General features: G+C 47.0%; 1 protein-coding gene across 1 annotated transcript in view; it reads right to left on the bottom strand.

Moving 5' to 3' along the window:
• UBQLN4 (ubiquilin 4) overlaps window positions 1-20,321 on the bottom strand; it is a 48,690-nt gene that overhangs the window by 3,865 nt on the left and 24,504 nt on the right. The window contains exons 4-10 of the mRNA XM_089657018.1: window positions 18,945-19,207; window positions 12,542-12,700; window positions 9,693-9,912; window positions 7,629-7,768; window positions 5,359-5,442; window positions 3,436-3,551; window positions 1,862-2,021 (exon numbers count right to left, since the gene is read on the bottom strand). Coding sequence (XP_089513144.1) covers window positions 1,862-2,021; window positions 3,436-3,551; window positions 5,359-5,442; window positions 7,629-7,768; window positions 9,693-9,912; window positions 12,542-12,700; window positions 18,945-19,207 — 1,142 coding nt within the window. The remainder of the gene's footprint in view (window positions 1-1,861; window positions 2,022-3,435; window positions 3,552-5,358; window positions 5,443-7,628; window positions 7,769-9,692; window positions 9,913-12,541; window positions 12,701-18,944; window positions 19,208-20,321) is intronic.

Genomic DNA, 20,321 nt, shown 5'->3' on the forward strand with positions numbered 1-20,321 from the left:
ACCTGATTTGGATGTAAATACCCTCAAATTAAAGCTGACAGTCTGCAGTTAAAGCACATCTTGTTTGTTTCATTTCAAATCCATTGTGGTGGTGTATAGAGCCAAAAATGTTACAATTGTGTTGATGTCCCAATATTTATGGACTTGACTGTATATATTAATTATACACACATATATATATATATACATACACACACACACACACACACACACAGTGAAGGAAATGCGTATTTCCTCCCCTGCTGATTTTGAATGTTTTCCCCTCACAAAGAAATGATCGGTCTAAAAATCCAATCTACAATCTTGTCCCTGACATCCTTGGACAGCTCTTTGGTCTTTGCCATGCTGAAGAGTTTGGAATCTGATGGTTTGATTGCTCCTGTGGACAGGTGTCTTTTATACAGGTAACAAAATGAGATTAGCAGCACTCCCTTTAAGAGACTGCTTCTAATCTCAGCTTGTTACCTGTTTGAAAGACACCTGGGAGCCAGAAATCCTGCTGAATGATAGAGGATCAAATCCTTCTTTCCCTCATGAACATGCAGATCCGTCATCATTTGTTAAACGCATTTCCGCTGAATTTGTTGCTGTATTCTGTCTCTCAGTGTTACAATACACCGAACATTCGATTTTTAGACCGATCATTTCTTTGTGAGGGGCAAACATTATATATCGTGTACATATCTAGAGCGAAAGGGACTAACCGTTTTAAACAAACTAAACAGCCTGCACTGTTAGTCCCTTTCTCTCTAGATATATACACAATTAGTCCCTTTCTCTCTAGATATATACACAATTAGTCCCTTTCACTCTAGATATATACACAATTAGTCCCTTTCTCTCTAGATATGTACATGATTAGTCCCTTTCACTCTAGATATATACACGATTAGTCCCTTTCTCTCTAGATATGTACATGATTAGTCCCTTTCTCTCTAGATATATACACGATTAGTCCCTTTCACTCTAGATATATATACAATTAGTCCCTTTCTCTCTAGATATGTACATGATTAGTCCCTTTCACTCTAGATATGTACACGATTAGTCCCTTTCTCTCTAGATATGTACATGATTAGTCCCTTTCGCTCTAGATATGTACATGATTAGTCCCTTTCACTCTAGATATATACACAATTAGTCCCTTTCACTCTAGATATATACACAATTAGTCCCTTTCACTCTAGATATATACACAATTAGTCCCTTTCTCTCTAGATATGTACACGATTAGTCCCTTTCTCTCTAGATATGTACATGATTAGTCCCTTTCACTCTAGATATGTACACGATTAGTCCCTTTCTCTCTAGATATGTACACGATTAGTCCCTTTCGCTCTAGATATGTACACGATTAGTCCCTTTCTCTCTAGATATGTACATGATTAGTCCCTTTCTCTCTAGATATGTACATGATTAGTCCCTTTCACTCTAGATATATACACAATTAGTCCCTTTCACTCTAGATATATACACAATTAGTCCCTTTCTCTCTAGATATGTACACGATTAGTCCCTTTCGCTCTAGATATGTACACGATTAGTCCCTTTCTCTCTAGATATGTACATGATTAGTCCCTTTCACTCTAGATATGTACACGATTAGTCCCTTTCTCTCTAGATATGTACATGATTAGTCCCTTTCACTCTAGATATGTACACGATTAGTCCCTTTCGCTCTAGATCAGCAATCTCTTAGTAACGTGGAATACCTGTATAAACAGCTGACTCAATCATTTAGGATGAAGTATTTGCTGAGAACATGTGAAGAATGTGCAGCCAAACCATCAGTAAGCCGTGATGATGACCGCAATACCTAAAAACCACAAGAATCCAGTTCCTGGCATTCCAGCCATCTTACCGGTGCGCCCCCTCCTGCGAGGAGCTGAATCATCTGCTGCATCATCTGTTGCTGAGCGTTGCTGCTGCCCCCTGCTGGAGAGGCGCTGCTGGGTGGGGAGGAGGAGGTGGTGTTGTCGGGGGCTGTGCTTCCGCTGGATGCCGGCGGCACTCCGGGGATACTGAAAGTACCAAAAATGAAGATTAAAAATTTGAGTAAGAATACCAGGGATCTAAGAAGGCTTCCAAGGTCCCATTCACACTGCGAGGGAAAGGTAAAATGTGGGAAAAGTTCAAAATAATCACCCCTGCCACAATAGGAAGAACAGGAAGTTAATTTCCCAGCAGGCACTGGGGAAACGCCATAAATGTAGACAGTCTGGGGATGGGCATCTGTGCGGGTGGTGCCACGGCAGGACCCACACAAATACCAACAGCTGCAACCACCCACAGAGATTAATCCTGATGGCACGCCACCCGCACTGGGAACCTCAGTGCCCTTGCGGGCTGCAATATAAATCCTAATGGCACGCCACCTGCACTGGAAATCGCAACCGTATGAGTGTCAGATAATAGTTAAAGAATCTGCATGGGTGTAGATTGTAAAAAGACAGCAAAGTTGAGATGTGACCGCCACCAAAAAGTATTTGTACTTTTGCTGAAGGGCAGCGTTAGTTTTTGTTTTTTTTCAATGGCAGCGCCATTCGAGTGTTCTTGGCTGAATTTTTTTTTAAGCGGTTTTAACATTTAAAAAACGCATTTCTACATCTAAAGTTAAGCTTGAGGCTTGGTTCACATCTGTGCGGGTGGTGCCACTACAGGACCCGCAAAAATACCGGCAGCTGCAACCACCCACACAGATTAATCCTAATGGCACACCACCCGCACTGGAAATCGCAACCGTACTGGGAACCTCCGTGCCCGTGCGGGCTGCAATATAAATCCTAATGGCACACCACCCGCACTGGTCATCGCAACTGTACTGGGAACCTCCGTGCCCATGTGAGCTGCAATATAAATCCTAACGGCACACCACCCGCAATGGAAATCGCAACCATACTGGGAACCTCAGTGCCCATGTGAGCTGCAATATAATGGCACGCCACCCATACTGGAAAATCGCAACTGTACTGGGAACCTCAGTGCCTATGTGGGCTGCAATATAAAACATGGTGCAGGGACTTCTTTCCTGCGTGTCACTGGGCACGGCAGCCCATTCAAATGAATATGCTCTAGGTGCCGACGCAAACTGCGACCGCACAGGTGTGAACCTAGCCTAAAAGTGCACACTACACCACTGCCCCTCCCTTCTGCTTGTACTGTGGGTTGACTGGAGTTCCTCTTTAACATATTTACCCGTAGTTTTTTTTTTTTTTTAACCACTTGCTCCCTGCTGTTCCACACAAGGCCCCCACATTATCCTATGAAACATTTCCAACTAAATGAAGCCTACTACCTCAACAGGCAATTGTCAGCTCTTCAACGGCAAAGCTTCCTGCCCCCGTGATGTCATTACTTCCTAGGGAACCAACCACCTGAACATGTCAGGGTAGCATTTGGCTGCTTCCGCCGCAAACTGAAAATGTGTGATCTCACCTGGATAGCAGGCCGGGGGCCTCTGTCTGTAAAGTCTGTAGGCCTTGCTGGATTTGGAGAAGCGCTTGCATGGCTCGGGGATTGGAAATGACAGAAAGAGCTTCAGGATTCTGCATCTGTGGATAAATAGAACATTGGTGGCATGAATAGAGTATGGTGCTGTGTAGAACAGCTTACAGTATCTGGCTCTGGGATGGGGGAACCTTCCTCTGATTGGGTGAGGCAGACATCGTGACATCAGCCAATCAGAGGATGCTTTGCATTCGATCTCAGAAAACAAAGCTTTCTGCGAATGGCTGAGCAGTGCTCAGCCCAACGCCATTTTGTTCCGGGAAGACCCTATCCCACTGCTGGAACACAGTGCTGTATACTGTAGGCAGCTGAGGCTACATGCAGTTAAAGCAGAACTCCAACCAAAAGGGGAAGTTCAGCTTGTCTGCCTCCCCACCCCCTCCACTGCCACATTTGGTACTTTTGAGTGGGGGGGGGGGGGGGGGGAGTGGGTACCTGGTTCTGACAGATACCTGCCTGCTCTCACTTCCAGATCAAATAGCTGTGGCGATCTGAGACAAAAGATTGCCCCCCCCCTCCTAATGCCCACAGCCCTCTGGGACACTTCACAGGTACATGCATGCCCAATAGGAAACTGGTTATCAAGGCTGCACTATCGGTTTCCCTTACTGAAAGTGACCCGAAGCTGACTGAAGAATACCGCCTCGGGTAAGGACGTCGCTGGACCCCCGGGACAGGCAAGTGCCCTTATATTAAAGCAGAGTTCCACTCACGCTGTCAAAAAATAAAAGTCGGCAGCTACAAAAACTGTAGCTGCTGACTTTTAAAAAACAGCCACTTACCTGTCCCTCGGTGTGTCCCCCGCAGCCTGTTTCACCGGCTCTCCTGTATTCCAGGAGGCCGCCATCTTCAGTGTGGGCTGTGACAGCTTGCGGCTTCACAGCCAGGTACCCACTGCGCATGCGCGAGTAGCGCCGCGCTTCATGAATGGTCCTTTAGTCTTCTGGGACCTGTCACGTGTCCCAAAAGACTACAGGGAGGGAGGACACCTTCCGTTTCCGATCGCCTAGGAGGTCGGACCGGAAGTGGGAGCGGGGACCTGTCAAATTCGGGTACCCGCTCCCCCCCCCCCTCATCCTTAAAGCGGAACTTCCCCTTTTAGGTGGAGCTCCGCTTTAAAAAAAAAAGTCAGCAGCTACAGTATTTGCAGCTGCTGACTTCATTTTTTGGGGGGAGCCCATGGCTCCACTATAACACTGAATGCCCAGCAAGTGTCCCTGTTAGTGCGGTAAAATAGTTCACTTGGGCCAGCTTGGCCCAAACAAACAATTTTAGCCTAATTCCATATTTGACGTCCCCTTTAAACTTTCGTTCTGCTTTAGGGCTCGTTCACACTTGGCTGTTTTGCCAACGCTTGCCAAACGCCCCTATAGCGTTTGGCAAGCGTTGGTCCGGCGTTTGCGGAGCGTTTTTTAACGCTTGGCAAACGCCACATGCGCGGTTTAGCGGCGGTTGCCAAGCGTTGATAACGCCCCACAAACGCCTATAATGCAGTTTGAGTGGTGTTACCGCTCCGCAAACGCCGGCTGGGGGTTTGCGGAGCGGCACCATAGACGAGAATAGGAGGCTTCAAAGCCTCCTGACTCGACCAGAGGCGTCCGTTTTGCCGCGACGCAAACGCTCCCGTTAGAACAGCACCATGTGCTGTAATGTGCAGAATTGGCAGAGGCGTTTGGGAAGCGGTAAAAACGCCTCCCAAACGCCTCTCTGCCGCCTGCACACAAGGCTAGTGTGAACGTAGCCTTAAAGTAAACATGTCCTATACAACTACCTGCTCTAAAAAGGCCGACCTACAAAAGAAGAACACAGATGGAAAGGCTCCGTGGAAGGCGAAGGCCACAAGTCACTTACCTGTTGTAGGAAGGCGGGCAATTGAAGTCGAAGCTGTTCTTGGAGCTGGGGGTTACCGGCCAGAATAGGAATATTACCAATCATCTGGAAGGGGATAAACGGCACATCACACTGGGTACTACCAAGGCAGAACCAACAGAACATTTATAGAATCATGGCATTACAATGAACCTGTCAGGTCCTAATCATCATGTGAGCCAACAGACCTGGTAAGGCTGCATTCACTCCGGTGATTAGGGTCAGTGAAAATTGTAGAGCTGGGAATCAGATTCCTGCTGCGGCTCTCAACGGCTAAGTGCAGCCACGGGCCCCGATCACTATTTTGACAGGACGCCAGAAGCTGCAGCTTTTCGCCGCTTTCTGCACAGCCACACAGAGTATCTGTGGTAATTGCTGCTGGATGCAAAAACACAAAAAAAAAAAAAAAAAAAAAGTGCCAGTAATGGCATGCTGCTTTCCAGACAATGCAAAATCGCCCCCCCCCCCCCCCCCCCCGAGACTTTAATGCAAAACCGCTAGCCACATTGAATTGAATAAAAATTTTTAACCACTTCCCGTCCATGTACATAAACAGCTGGAAGGGGGCAGTGCAGGAGCGGGTTGCCATTTATAAACGGCGCCCAGGCTGCGCACTGTACAGGACCTCTGTGTGAGGCCCCGATTCATGTGATCTCACTGATTGGCCAATCGGTGATCACATGAATAGTAGTAAGCAAGATCTATTCAGGTACTTATATAGCGCCATCAATTTACGCAGCGCTTTACATATATATTGTACATTCACATCAGTCCCTGACCCTCAAGGGGCGTCCAATCTAAGGTCCCTAACTTACATTCATACATATACCAAGGCCATATTAGACAGGATCCAATTAACCTCTACCAGCATATCTTTGGAGTGTGGGAGGAAACCGGAGTACCCGGAGGAAACCCACGCAGGCACAGGGAGAACATGCAAACTCCAGGCAGGTGGTGCCATGGCTGGGATTTGAACCAACAACCCTAGTACTGCCAGGCGGAAATGCTAATGTCACTTCCTGACAAACTACTTGTGAAATCTGTGAATGATCACAGAGGTCACATGGTACAGGGCTATTCATAACAGCCTTGTACCATGTGACAAGCTGTGACCAATCACAGCTCGTCAAGTATTTCTCAATGGCTGCAAGAATGCAGCCAGAGAGAAGGAGAAATTATTGATTTTACAGCCTTTATGGGTGTAAAAGCAATCAGTGTTAAAAAAAAAAAAAAAAAAATCATCCCTTACAAGTAGTACGGTGTCACTATGGTGACACTTTACTGCTAGGGTGACCGTATGTTAAAAAAAAACAAATAAAATATGAAATAAAAATTTAAAAAAAGTTTTTGAAAAATTATAATTTTTGGTTATAAACTAATTTGGGTTTTTTTTTTCACTAAAAAAGAAAAAAAACTGAATAAATGTTGGCCAAGATTTATGAAGAAAGATTATTTGCAAAATTTTATAAGAAAAACTTTTCAAAATTTTTGGACTTTCATTTATATAGCAAAAAACAAAATAAAAATCCCCGTGGTGAATAAATACCACCAAAATAAAGTTTTAAGAAAACACTAAAAAATTCATATGGGTACAGTGTTGCATGACCGCGCAATTATCATTCAAAGTGCGACAGAGCTGAAAGCTGAAAATTGGCCTGGACAGGAAGGGGGTAAAAATGTCCCGACATGAAGTGGTTAAACCCTCCTATCCTTTACAGCCAAGGAAGCCGCTTCTGTTAGATCTGCAACTGCCATGGTGCTGCACATGTGATCCGTTATGACACCAGCCATCCGATGGTTTGACAGTTTGGTTGAGGACACGAGCAAATGTGACAGTTAGCAATCCCGGCGTCTGTTTTTTTTAAACCGTTAAATCTGCGGGTTTAGTTCTACTTTATTATTTACTGCTGCTCAGGGGTTCTGGGTGTCAGCAAAATGGCCACCTCCAGCAAGAAGAACCAGACAATGCTGGAGGCAAATTACAGCGCACACTGATGTTGGCAGCAGAACTATTAACATAGAATGTATGATCCTTCCTAAAGAACATTTTTTTAATCAAGTTAAGAGTAAAGTTCCGCTTTAAAATTTATATTCAAATCGAAACTCAAAATGAGCTTCCCTCCCCCCATCATAATTACTTAACATGAACAGCCTATCACTTTGAACCTCAGGCCTATGGCAAACCAATCATACACAAGACAGATGAATGACAGATGAATGACAGATGAATGACAGATGAATGACAGACCAACCTGTGCGGCAAAGTCCGGATTCTGGGCGAGCGTCTGCATCATGCTGCGCATGTAGGGGGCGGAGATCATACTCTGCATTAGCTGCGGATTCTCGGATATCTGCTGCAGCAGACCCTGCATTTCTGGGCTGTTAAACATGCCTGATAGGAACATAAAAAGAAAAAAAAAAAAAAAAAAAGCCATTAAATTTTTTTTTAAACCGCTTTCCTGCCGCCCTATAGCAGAATTACTGCTACAGGGCGGCAGGGGTGTGCAAACTCATATCTATAGATGAATCTATATATGAATTGTGTGATACAGTATATAGATATCTATATATCATGTGATTTTCCATTTCCGGGTAGGGGGCGCATGTGAGCCCTACCCGCACTGCCATTGTTGGCCTCTCCTGTTGATCACCGGGTCCTGGCCAGTGATTCTCCTCCGGCGCCTGGCGATCGCCGTGCATCACCGACGGGGGAGATGCCTGTATGTAAACAATACAGATCTCTCCCGCCAGCTCCTGCGCACTGCTTTGTATGGATCTGCACAGCAGAGCAATACAAAGCAATGTGCTTTCACAGTAAAGTGCACACACCGCACACAATTAACCCTTTGATTGACCCAGATGTTAACCCCTTCCTGCCCAGTGCCATTAGTACAGTAAAGAGTATTTACACCCCTCCCCCCCGCCACCCAGACCAGGCTATTTTTTGCAATACGGCGCTGCGTTACTTTAACTGACAATTGCGCGGTCATGCAACGCTGCACCCAAATTAAATGTGTGTCCTTTCCCCCCCCCACAAATAGAGCCTTCTTTCTGTGGTATTTGTGAACGTCTTTGTGGTTATTTTTTGCGCTGTCATGCAACGCTGCACCCAAATTAAATGTGTTCTTTTTTTCCCCCCACAAATAGAGCCTTCTTTCATTGGTATTTGTGAACGACTTTGTGGTTTTTATTTTTGCGCTGTCATGCAACGCTGCACCCAAATTAAATTTGTGTCCTTTTCCCCCCCCCCGCACAAATAGAGCCTTCTTTCGTTGGTATTTGTGAACACCTTTGGGGTTTTAATTTTTTGCGCTAAAAAAAAAAAAAAAAAAAAACACCAACAATTTTGAGAAAAAAAATACAATATTAGCACTGATCACTGTATTGGTATCACTGAGGTCAGTGACAGTCAGTTCCCCCCCAGTGTCAGAATGCCCGCCGCAGTACCGCTATAAGTTGCTCATCGTCGCCATTACTAGTATAAAAAAAAAAAATTCCAGTATATATACACCGCCATTTGTAGATTTTTAATTTTTTTCTTTAGCAAAGACATGTAGTAAAATACATTTCGGCCTAAATTTGATTTTTAATTTTTTTACTGGACATGTTTAACAGCAAAAAATATTGTGTGTGTATATATATATATATATATATATATATATATATATATATATATATATATATATACACACACACACATATATATATATATATATATATATATATATATAATATATATTATAATATAAATATATTTTTTTCTCAAAATTGTTGCGCAAAAAATAAAAACCACAAAGGCGTTCACAAATACCACCGAAAGAAAGCTCTATTTGGGGGGGCAGGACACAAATTTAATTTGGGTGCAGCGTTGCATGACCGTGCAATTGTCAGTTAAAGTAATGCAGCGCTGTATCGCAAAAAATGGCTTGGTCTGGGGGGTGGGGGGAGGGGTGTAAATACTCTGGAGGGCAAGTGGTTAATGCAAAGAGTGTAAGTATCTGATTTTGTCCTGGCACCAGCTTCTTACAGTCCCTGAACAGCAGAGCTCTGACTGGGGGAGGAAGAAGCAGCACACGGAGCCAATCACAGTACTAATAAGTAATATGCTGACAGGAGGAGAGAGCAAAGCGTCAGAGGAGCTCTCAGTTTCTCCTTTCACAGGGCTGTTCTGTGTAGCAGAGCTGTGTCTATCTCAGGACTGGTTGAACAGAAACAAATACTCTGGCAAGTAAACAGCTCCCCATATATTTTGTGTGCAGTTCTGCTTTATTAGACAGATGAACAATGAGCAAGAAAGCAGCAAAAACAGATCATACCTGACCCCAGACTGGCACCGCTGATGCCAAATGGGTTGGAAATGGTAGGATTGGTCTGGCTGGTGGTGGAGCCGTTGTTCCCCTCAGTACTGGCTGTCTGACTAGGAGAGGATGATGAAGGGTTCCAGGGGTTGGGAAGAGGCTCGCGGTTCTCTGTGCGCAGAGGCTGGGAGGCCGAACCCTCAGTGCCGCCAGCAGAGGAAAATGGATTGTTACCAAACTGGAAGAATAAAGAGCAAGGAAGAGAGTGAGGCAAGAATAGGACACAAAACACAAATAAAAACATTTCAATTCTGGACCCTTCCAGCTTGCTAACAAAACCAAAAGCATGTGCCTTTGGTCACATGATCTCTGCTGGAGGAAAGGATTAGCCAATCTGTGTTCTGATCTTTACTATGAACACCTTCCCACCTGCCCTATAGCAGATTGACAGCCAAGCCAAGTGGGACGATCCTCCTGAGTGGGCGTTATAAGACGTCCTCTCAGAAGGCGCTACTCACGCGACTGTGGTGGCCAATGGCTGATCACTACACCGGCCCGCTGCCAGGGTCATGTGATTGCTGTGACCATCCATTGTATACAATTGTGGTGTTAGCTGTGATTGGTCACAGCAATCACATGGTTCAGACAGAGCCAATCACAGCTAATAACAAAAGACACTGAATGAATCAGTTTCATTCAGTAAAAATGTTTTCTTAGATCAATGAAATAGATTGGTGTAAGCAATCATAATGTGAAAAAAAAAAAAAACAAACAAAACTGACCACTTCCCCAGAGTAGTACAGTGTTACTATGGTAACCCTGTATTGCTCTGGTCACAGTGTGTAAAAAAAAAAAAAAAAAAAAAAAAAAGTAAATTTTTAAAAATTCAAACCAAAAAAAAAACAAACAAAAAACAAAATTTACATTTCATTTGTACACACACACGTCAGTGTCCCTGATCATGCTGTACTGGACTAGTGACAATTTGTAAAAAAGTAAATAAATAAAAAAAATATAATAATTTTGGAATTCCCCGTCCTCATTTTCCAAAGATTGTGACAAAAAAAAAAAATTACGTCAAAATACTTGCCATGCCTCTTACTAAATACATTGGACTGTCTATTGTCCAAAAAGAGTTCATGTTGGGGATATTCGGAATACGTACAGTGCTGCATGGCCATCAGTGCAGAAAGCTGTCAATTGGCCTGGGTAGGGAGGGGGTAAAAGTGGCCGGTATTTAAAGTGGTTAGACAGACTTCCCCCGACCAAACCCCTAGGTCTTTGATCACATGGTTTTGGCTGTAGGCTTGGGGCAACACAGTGGCTAAATGCTCAGCACTCCCGCCTGGCAGTACTAGGGTCGTTGGTTCGAATCCCAGCCACGGCACCACCTAGCTGGAGTTTGCATGTTCTCCCTGTGCCTGCGTGGGTTTCCTCCAGGTACTCCGGTTTCCTCCCACATTCCAAAGACATGCTGGGAGGTTAATTGGCTCCTGTCTAAGTTGGCCCTAATATGTGTATATATGAATGTAAGTTAGGGACCTTAGATTGTACGCCACTCGAGGGTTAGGGACCTTAGATACGCTCCTCGAGGGTTAGGGACCTTAGATACGCTCCTCGAGGGTTAGGGACCTTAGATATACGCTCCTTGAGGGTTAGGGACCTTAGATTGTACGCCCCTTGAGGGTCAGGGACCTTAGATTGTACGCCCCTTGAGGGTTAGGGACCTTAGATTGTACGCCCCTTGAGGGTTAGGGACCTTAGATTGTACGCCCCTTGAGGGTTAGGGACCTTAGATTGTACGCCCCTTGAGGGTTAGGGACCTTAGATTGTACATCCCTTGAGGGTTAGGGACCTTTGATTGTAGGCCCCCTTGAGGGTTAGGGACCTTATATTGTACGCCCCTTGAGGGTTAGGGACCTTAGATTGTAGGCCCCCTTGAGGGTTAGGGACCTTAGATTGTACGCCCCTTGAGGGTTAGGGACCTTAGATTGTAGGCCCCCTTGAGGGTTAGGGACCTTAGATTGTACGCCCCTTGAGGGTCAGGGATCTTAGATTGTACGCCCCTTGAGGGTTAGGGACCTTAGATTGTACGCCCCTTGAGGGTTAGGGACCTTTGATTGTAGGCCCTCTTGAGGGTTAGGGACCTTTGATTGTAGGCCCCCTTGAGGGTTAGGGACCTTATATTGTACGCCCCTTGAGGGTTAGGGACCTTAGATTGTAGGCCCCTTGAGGGTTAGGGACCTTAGATTGTACGCCCCTTGAGGGTTAGGGACCTTAGATTGTAGGCCCCTTGAGGGTTAGGGACCTTAGATTGTACGCCCCTTGAGGGTTAGGGACCTTAGATTGTAGGCCCCTTGAGGGTTAGGGACCTTAGATTGTACGCCCCTTGAGGGTCAGGGATCTTAGATTGTACGCCCCTTGAGGGTTAGGGACCTTAGATTGTACGCCCCTTGAGGGTCAGGGACCTTAGATTGTACGCCCCTTGAGGGTCAGGGATCTTAGATTGTACGCCCCTTGAGGGTTAGGGACTGATGTGAATGTACAATATATATATGTAAAGTGCTGCGTAAATTGATGGCGCTATATAAGTACCATAAATAAATAGGTGATGATAACCTTACCCTAATAGCGCACTAATGTACAAAAACGATCGAGAAATGCATCATGTCGCACAATCTCTTATCTATACAATACAAAGAGCTTTCCTTGTTGGCTATTTTTGCACAAATATTACCCAACTGGTAATCACGTTAATCGTCTACAAGGACTAGAACATTCATAATGGATGCAGAAGCGCATACACCAAAAGGAAGGGCATCAGCTCCCTCTGCTGGAGGACAGAAGGAGTGGCGGTCAGAGGTTACCTGCTCTCTGGCTGCACTGAACATGGGCTCCTGTATGTCGGTGTACATGCGGCGTAAGGCGTTGTACCCCCCAGGGATGCTCTCCAGATTGCTCAGAGCTCGGTCCTGGTTCCTCATCATTTCTTGCATCATGGCCGGGTTGCGAGCCAGCTCCATGGTCTGAAATTAGAAAGAGAACAAAAAGAAAGAGTTGACGTGATGTGGGTCAAAGTATCACAGCTCAGCATACAGACTTCTGGAACTAACAAAACCCATCAATGAGGGTTGATATTTATGCAATAAAGCAGAGGTCTCCAAACTTTTCAAACAAAGGGCCGGTTTATTGTCCTTCAGACGTTAAGAGGGCCGGAGTGTGGCCGGTGGAGGTAGAAAATATTTTGTGCCCAGCATCAGTAAGAATAAATATGGCCTCAGGGTTGGTGGTCAGTAGGAGGACAAGTAGTGCCCCACTGTTGGAATTAATGGGAGGAATAGTGCTCCATCGTTGGTGTCAGTGGGAGGAATAGTGCCCCATCGTTGGTGTCAGTGGGAGGAATAGTGCCCCATCGTTGGTGTCAGTGGGAGGAATAGTGCCCCATCGTTGATGTCAGTGGGAGGAATAGTGCCCCATCGTTGATGTCAGTGGGAGGAATAGTGCCCCATCGTTGGTGTCAGTGGGAGGAATAGTGCCCCATCGTTGGTGTCAGTGGGAGGAATAGTGCCCCATCGTTGGTGTCAGTGGGAGGAATAGTGCCCCATCATTGGTGTCAGTGGGAGGAATAGTGCCCCATCACTGGTGTCAGTGGGAGGAATAGTGCCCCATCATTGGTGTCAGTGGGAGGAATAGTGCCCCATCACTGGTGTCAGTGGGAGGAATAGTGCTTCATATTAGTGGGAGGAATAGTGCCCCGTCATTGGTGTCAGTGGGAGGAATAGTGCCCCGTCATTGGTGTCAGTGGGAGGAATAGTGCCCCGTCATTGGTGTCAGTGGGAGGAATAGTGCCCCGTCATTGGTGTCAGTGGGAGGAATAGTGCCCCGTCATTGGTGTCAGTGGGAGGAATAGTGCCCCGTCATTGGTGTCAGTGGGAGGAATAGTGCCCCGTCATTGGTGTCAGTGGGAGGAATAGTGCCCCGTCATTGGTGTCAGTGGGAGGAATAGTGCCCCGTCATTGGTGTCAGTGGGAGGAATAGTGCCCCGTCATTGGTGTCAGTGGGAGGAATAGTGCCCCGTCATTGGTGTCAGTGGGAGGAATAGTGCCCCGTCATTGGTGTCAGTGGGAGGAATAGTGCCCCGTCATTGGTGTCAGTGGGAGGAATAGTGCCCCGTCATTGGTGTCAGTGGGAGGAATAGTGCCCCGTCATTGGTGTCAGTGGGAGGAATAGTGCCCCGTCATTGGTGTCAGTGGGAGGAATAGTGCCCCGTCATTGGTGTCAGTGGGAGGAATAGTGCCCCGTCATTGGTGTCAGTGGGAGGAATAGTGCCCCGTCATTGGTGTCAGTGGGAGGAATAGTGCCCCGTCATTGGTGTCAGTGGGAGGAATAGTGCCCCGTCATTGGTGTCAGTGGGAGGAATAGTGCCCCGTCATTGGTGTCAGTGGGAGGAATAGTGCCCCGTCATTGGTGTCAGTGGGAGGAATAGTGCCCCGTCATTGGTGTCAGTGGGAGGAATAGTGCCCCGTCATTGGTGTCAGTGGGAGGAATAGTGCCCCGTCATTGGTGTCAGTGGGAGGAATAGTGCCCCATCATTGGTGTCAGTGGGAGGAATAGTGCCCCATCATTGGTATCAGTGGGAGGAATAGTGCCCCATCATTGGTGTCAGTGGGAGGAATAGTGCCCCATCATTGGTGTCAGTGGGAGGAATAGTGCCCCATCATTGGTATCAGTGGGAGGAATAGTGCCCCATCATTGGTGTCAGTGGGAGGAATAGTGCCCCATCATTGGTGTCAGTGGGAGGAATAGTGCCCCATCATTGGTGTCAGTGGGAGGAATAGTGCCCCATCATTGGTGTCAGTGGGAGGAATAATGCCCCATCATTGGTATCAGTGGGAGGAATAATGCCCCATCATTGGTATCAGTGGGAGGAATACTGCTTCATATCAGTGGGAGTTGAATTTCGGGGGGGCGGGGGGTTGGCACAAACTGCAGAGAACATATGAACTGTATATGCATAGTGTCCTTGGTGGAATCAAACCAATGACCCACACCCGCAAGTCGGCTATGCAAATCACTTAGCCACCACAGTGCCCACATCATATAGGACCATGAACTGACCAAGCACCACTGAGCGCACGCACGCACGCACGCACGCACACACACACACACACACACACACACACACACACACACACACACGTCTTTCGTACACAACTTTCTCCCTGTGTCCCAGAGAGAGAAAAAAAAAATTTTAATTTAGAAATGGGTAAAATGGTTGTAAAGGCTGAAGGTTTTATCTACGTCCATGTATTCTATGCATGAAGGTAAAATATCTGTGTGCAACAGCTCCTCCCCCAGCCCCCCCCCAATACTGACCTAAGCCTCCTCTCGATCCAGCGATGTGCACTGGAGTCTCAGCAATCCCAGGACCCCCTCTCCTCATTGGCCGCTGCTGTCAATCACAACCAGTGAGCCAATGAGAAAAGAGAGGGGGCAAGGCCAAGCCGCGGCTCCGTGTATGAATGGATACACTGTGCAGCACGTGCCCCCATATTAAGCGGACTGCTGTGGGGGCACCCGACAGTAGGGAGGGGTCAGGGGTGCCGGTGGTGGGACCCGAGAAAAGGAGGATCTGGGCTAGTCTGTGAAAAACCACTGCAGAGAGCAGGCAAGTATGATGTGTTTTTTTTTTTTTCAAATTTGAAACAGTCCTCACAAGACGCAGCCAGATAGGGAAGGAAAGTCAGTGCATACAGCAAAGGTGTGAAAAGGCAAAACAGTGGGCATAGGTGGAAGACTTCACATATAGAAGACCCTTCTGACCCCATAGAACAGGGATCACTACCAGGGGGACCGCAGTCCAGACCCTAACCAAGTGACAGTCCTGTCTGGACTGCGGCCACCACTTAGCAGCTGGAGGTCCTCTCCTGGGTCTCCTGCCCGGTCGCCATGGTCATTCTTACAGCAGGGGCAGGGGGTGCTGCAAATACAGAAAGAGTGGGAGTCTTCAAATTAACGAGCAGTGGTCACCCATCGTTGGGCAGCTCCTGCTCTCTGTCCAAATCTGCAGTACCTTCTGCCCCCCTGCGAGGATGATGTCGGCAGCTGGGCAGGAGGACCCAGGAGAGGACACCCAGGCTGATAAGTGCCTCTGCCACTCTGGGTAAGGATATGCATAGGAGGCTTCCATTGAAAGGGGCGCTGCAATGTAAAGGGACAGTGTGTGAATGCTGTAAAGTGAGGACTATGATTTAAAGGGGGACTGTGGACACTGATGTAAAAAGAAGTGTGGGGGGGGACTGTGATGTGAAGGGGGGAGTGAGGACACTGATGTAAAGAAGGGTCTGAGATGTAAAGGGGGCTATGATAAGAAGGGGAGGCAGAAGACACTGATGTAAAGAGGGGTCTGAGATGTAAAGGGGGCTATGATGTGAAGGGGAAGCTGAAGACACTGATGTCAGGGGAAACTGAGGTAAAGGGAGGCAGTGATGTGTTATAGCGCAAAAATTATATTCGGACATCTGCAGGAAAAAAACTTTACTGACTAGAACTCCAAAAATGTTTAATTCATGACCCCTGCCATAGAGGCTCAGGTGGACAGAACAGAGAAGGAAGGGTAGAGATGGCAGACATAGCCAAGCAGTGCCCATACAGAGGAGCTCAGGAGGACAGGGCAGGGAAGGAGGGTAGAGATGGCAGACATAGCCAAGCAGTGCCCATACAGAGGAGCTCAGGAGGACAGGACAGAGAAGGAAGGGTAGAGATGGCAGACAGCCAAGCAGTGCCCATACAGAGGAGCTCAGGTAGACAGGACAGAGAAAACAGAAGTAGCTAGATAGAGTTCCTATAAAAGAGCTCAGGTAGACAGGACAAAGAAGGAAGGGTAGAGATGGCAGACATAGCCAAGCAGTTCCCATAAAGAGGAGCTCAGGTAGACAGGACAGAGAAGGAAGGGTAGAGATGGTAGACATAGCCAAGCAGTTCCTATACAGAGGAGCTCAGGAGGACAGGGCAGAGAAGGAAGGGTAGAGATGGCAGACATAGCCAAGCAGTGCCCATACAGAGGAGCTCAGGAGGACAGGACAGAGAAGGAGGCGTAGAGATGGTAGACATAGCCAAGCAGTGCCCATACAGAGGAGCTCAGGAGGACAGGGCAGAGAAGGAGGGTAGGGATGGCAGACATAGCCAAGCAGTGCCCATACAGAGGAGCTCAGGAGGACAGGACAGAGAAGGAAGGGTAGAGATGGCAGACATAGCCAAACAGTGCCCATACAGAGGAGCTCAGTTGGGCAGGGCAGAGAAGGAAGCAGGGTGGATAAAAATCAATGATTTAAAAAAAAAAAAAAAAAAAAATTATCGGATTTTTTATTTAAATTGGATTTTTTTAATTTAAATCGGATTTTTTTTAAATAAAATGCTTTTTGAGGAAAATATATTACCATCCAAAGGTTATTCCATCATGAAATAAAGATTAGTTTTTTAATTATGCAGAATAAGGCTGTATATGTTTAATTATTTTGGTAAATAAATTCCATGAATCCATTCACAATGTCATGCTCTTCCAGAGGTGTTTGTAAGATTATTGGGCAGTTTCTCTGCCTACAAGATATTATCACAGATGTTGGTTTACTTTTGCAGTTCTCAAAACTGAATGTGACTCAGCGGAGATCACATGCCTCTTCTTCACAGCAAAAATGTTATAACATGAACAGAGTTAAGAAAAAGACCTTCATCCTAACTTCTACAAACCTATGAATACAGAATCAGCCCCTTCAGTGCGAAGGTGCAAGAAGTTCAGTGAATAGAATAGAAACAATATTTTTCTGATTGTTTGGAGTGGAATAGATCTGCACAAGAAGAAAGTGAAACTAAGTGCGAGGAGGAAGGGGCCGACAGTGCGAGGAGGAAGGGGCCGACAGTGCGAGGAGGAAGGGGCCGACAGTGCGAGGAGGAAGGGGCCGACAGTGCGAGGAGGAAGGGGCCCACAGTGCGAGGAGGAAGGGGCCCACAGTGCGAGGAGGAAGGGGCCCACAGTGCGAGGAGGAAGGGGCCCACAGTGCGAGGAGGAAGGGGCCCACAGTGCGAGGAGGAAGGGGCCCACAGTGCGAGGAGGAAGGGGCCCACAGTGCGAGGAGGAAGGGGCCCACAGTGCGAGGAGGAAGGGGCCCACAGTGCGAGGAGGAAGGGGCCCACAGTGCGAGGAGGAAGGGGCCCACAGTGCGAGGAGGAAGGGGCCCACAGTGCGAGGAGGAAGGGGCCCACAGTGCGAGGAGGAAGGGGCCGACAGTGCGAGGAGGAAGGGGCCGACAGTGCGAGGAGGAAGGGGCCGACAGTGCGAGGAGGAAGGGGCCGACAGTGCGAGGAGGAAGGGGCCGACAGTGCGAGGAGGAAGGGGCCGACAGTGCGAGGAGGAAGGGGCCGACAGTGCGAGGAGGGAGGGGCCGACAGTGTGAGGAGGGAGGGGCCGACAGTGTGAGGAGGGAGGGGCCGACAGTGTGAGGAGGGAGGGGCCGACAGTGTGAGGGGGAAGGGGCTGACAGTGTGAGGGGGAAGGGGCTGACAGTGTGAGGGGGAAGGGGCTGACAGTCTACGTTTCTTAAAATATATATATTTTGTTTAGCCAAATTAGTTAACAAACATGGATGTTTAAGCAAATCACATATGCTGGAATGTTATTGTTTCAGTTGAATATATCTATTTAAATTGTTATTATTAAGGTAATGATTATTTTTCTCCTTCCTAACTACAACAGAAAAGTTGTCCAAATATGAATGATTAACCTATTAAACTGGGGATAAAAAAACTAATATGAAAAGTGGTTGTTCTAAAAATCTTCATCTACTTGTATATTAAAGTTATACCAGCAAGAATTAGTCTTTATGTAGAAAACTAGGATTTAAATCAAGGCTTACTGACTAGTGATTTAAATCATGATTTAAATCAGTTTGATTTAAATGAAATCCACCCTGGAAGGAAGGGTAGAGATGGTAGACATAGCCAAGCAGTGCCCATACAGAGGAGCTCAGGTAGACAGGGCAGGGAAGGAATGGTAGAGATGGCAGACATAGCCAAGCAGTGCCCATACAGAGGAGCTCAGGAGGACAGGACAGAGAAGGAAGGGTAGAGATGGTAGACATAGCCAAGCAGTGCCCATACAGAGGAGCTCAGGAGGACAGGACAGAGAAAGCAGAAGTAGGTAGATAGTAGAGTTCCCATACAGAGGAGCTCAGGTTAGTAGGGCAGACACCCCCCTGGTCAGAGCTGGCATACCTGTCTCATGAGCTCCGGGTTGTTCAGCATATGGCTGATTTCTGGATTCCTCTCCATCAGCTGCTGCATCTGAGGATTGGCCATGATCATCTGTCTCATGAGATCCGGGTTAGACATCATATTGTGTACCAGCGGGTTCTCCATGATCTGGGCCAGCATCTCGGGGTTGGACATGAGCTGGCGCTGCATTTGTTGCTGGAGCTCCATGAAGTTGGCAGAACCCATGCCTAGGTTGCCCAGCCCTGCCAGGCCTCCGAAACCAGCTGCAAGAAACATGGAATTAATAAAAACAAACGATACAGCAGAGGAGGTCACTGACCACTAAAAGGTGATATTTACAGAGAACCAATGAGGAACGGACATTTGTAAGACTGAATCTCTACCTTGTTTTGTCATCACAGTGTGACCTTACCTCACAGGAAAGGCTGTGTATGCTGGTATTCTCTTGTATACTCTCCCTGTCAGTTGGATGGCAGTGTATGCTGGTATTCTCTTGTATACTCTCCCTGTCAGTGGGATAGCTGTGTAGCTAGTATTCACTTGTATACTCTCCCTGTCAGTGGGATGGCTGTGTATGCTGGTATTCTCTTGTATACTCTCCCTGTCAGTGGAATGGCAGTGTATGCTGGTATTCTCTTGTATACTCTCCCTGTCAGTGGAATGGCAGTGTATGCTGGTATTCTCTTGTATACTCTCCCTGTCAGTTGGATGGCAGTGTATGCTGGTATTCTCTTGTATACTCTCCCTGTCAGTGGAATGGCAGTGTATGCTGGTATTCTCTTGTATACTCTCCCTGTCAGTGGGATGGCAGTGTATGATGGTATTCTCTTGTATACTCTCCCTGTCAGTGGGATGGCAGTGTATGATGGTATTCTCTTGTATACTCTCCCTGTCAATGGGATGGTTGTGTAGCTGGTATTCACTTGTATACTCTCCCTGTCAATGGGATGGTTGTGTAGCTGGTATTTACTTGTATACTCTCCCTGTCAGTGGGATGGCAGTGTATGCTGGTATTCTCTTGTATACTCTCCCTGTCAGTGTATGCTGGTATTCTCTTGTATACTCTCCCTGTCAGTGTATGCTGGTATTCTCTTGTATACTCTCCCTGTCAGTGGGGTGGCAGTGTATGCTGGTATTCTATTGTATACTCTCCCTGTCAGTGGGGTGGCTGTGTATGCTGGTATTCTCTTGTATACTCTCCCTGTCAGTGGGATGGCCGTGTATGCTGGTATTCTCTTGTCTACTCTCCCTGTCAGTGGGATGGCTGTGTATGCTGGTATTCTCTTGTCTACTCTCCCTGTCAGTGGGATGGTTGTGTTGCTGGTATTCACTTGTATACTCTCCATGTCAGTGGTATGTCTGTGTGGTATTCACTTA

Source organism: Staurois parvus, unplaced genomic scaffold (assembly GCF_062004578.1).
Source record: "Staurois parvus isolate SC_StPar_1 unplaced genomic scaffold, SC_StPar_1.0 ptg000956l, whole genome shotgun sequence".
Taxonomy (NCBI): Eukaryota; Metazoa; Chordata; class Amphibia; order Anura; family Ranidae; genus Staurois; species Staurois parvus.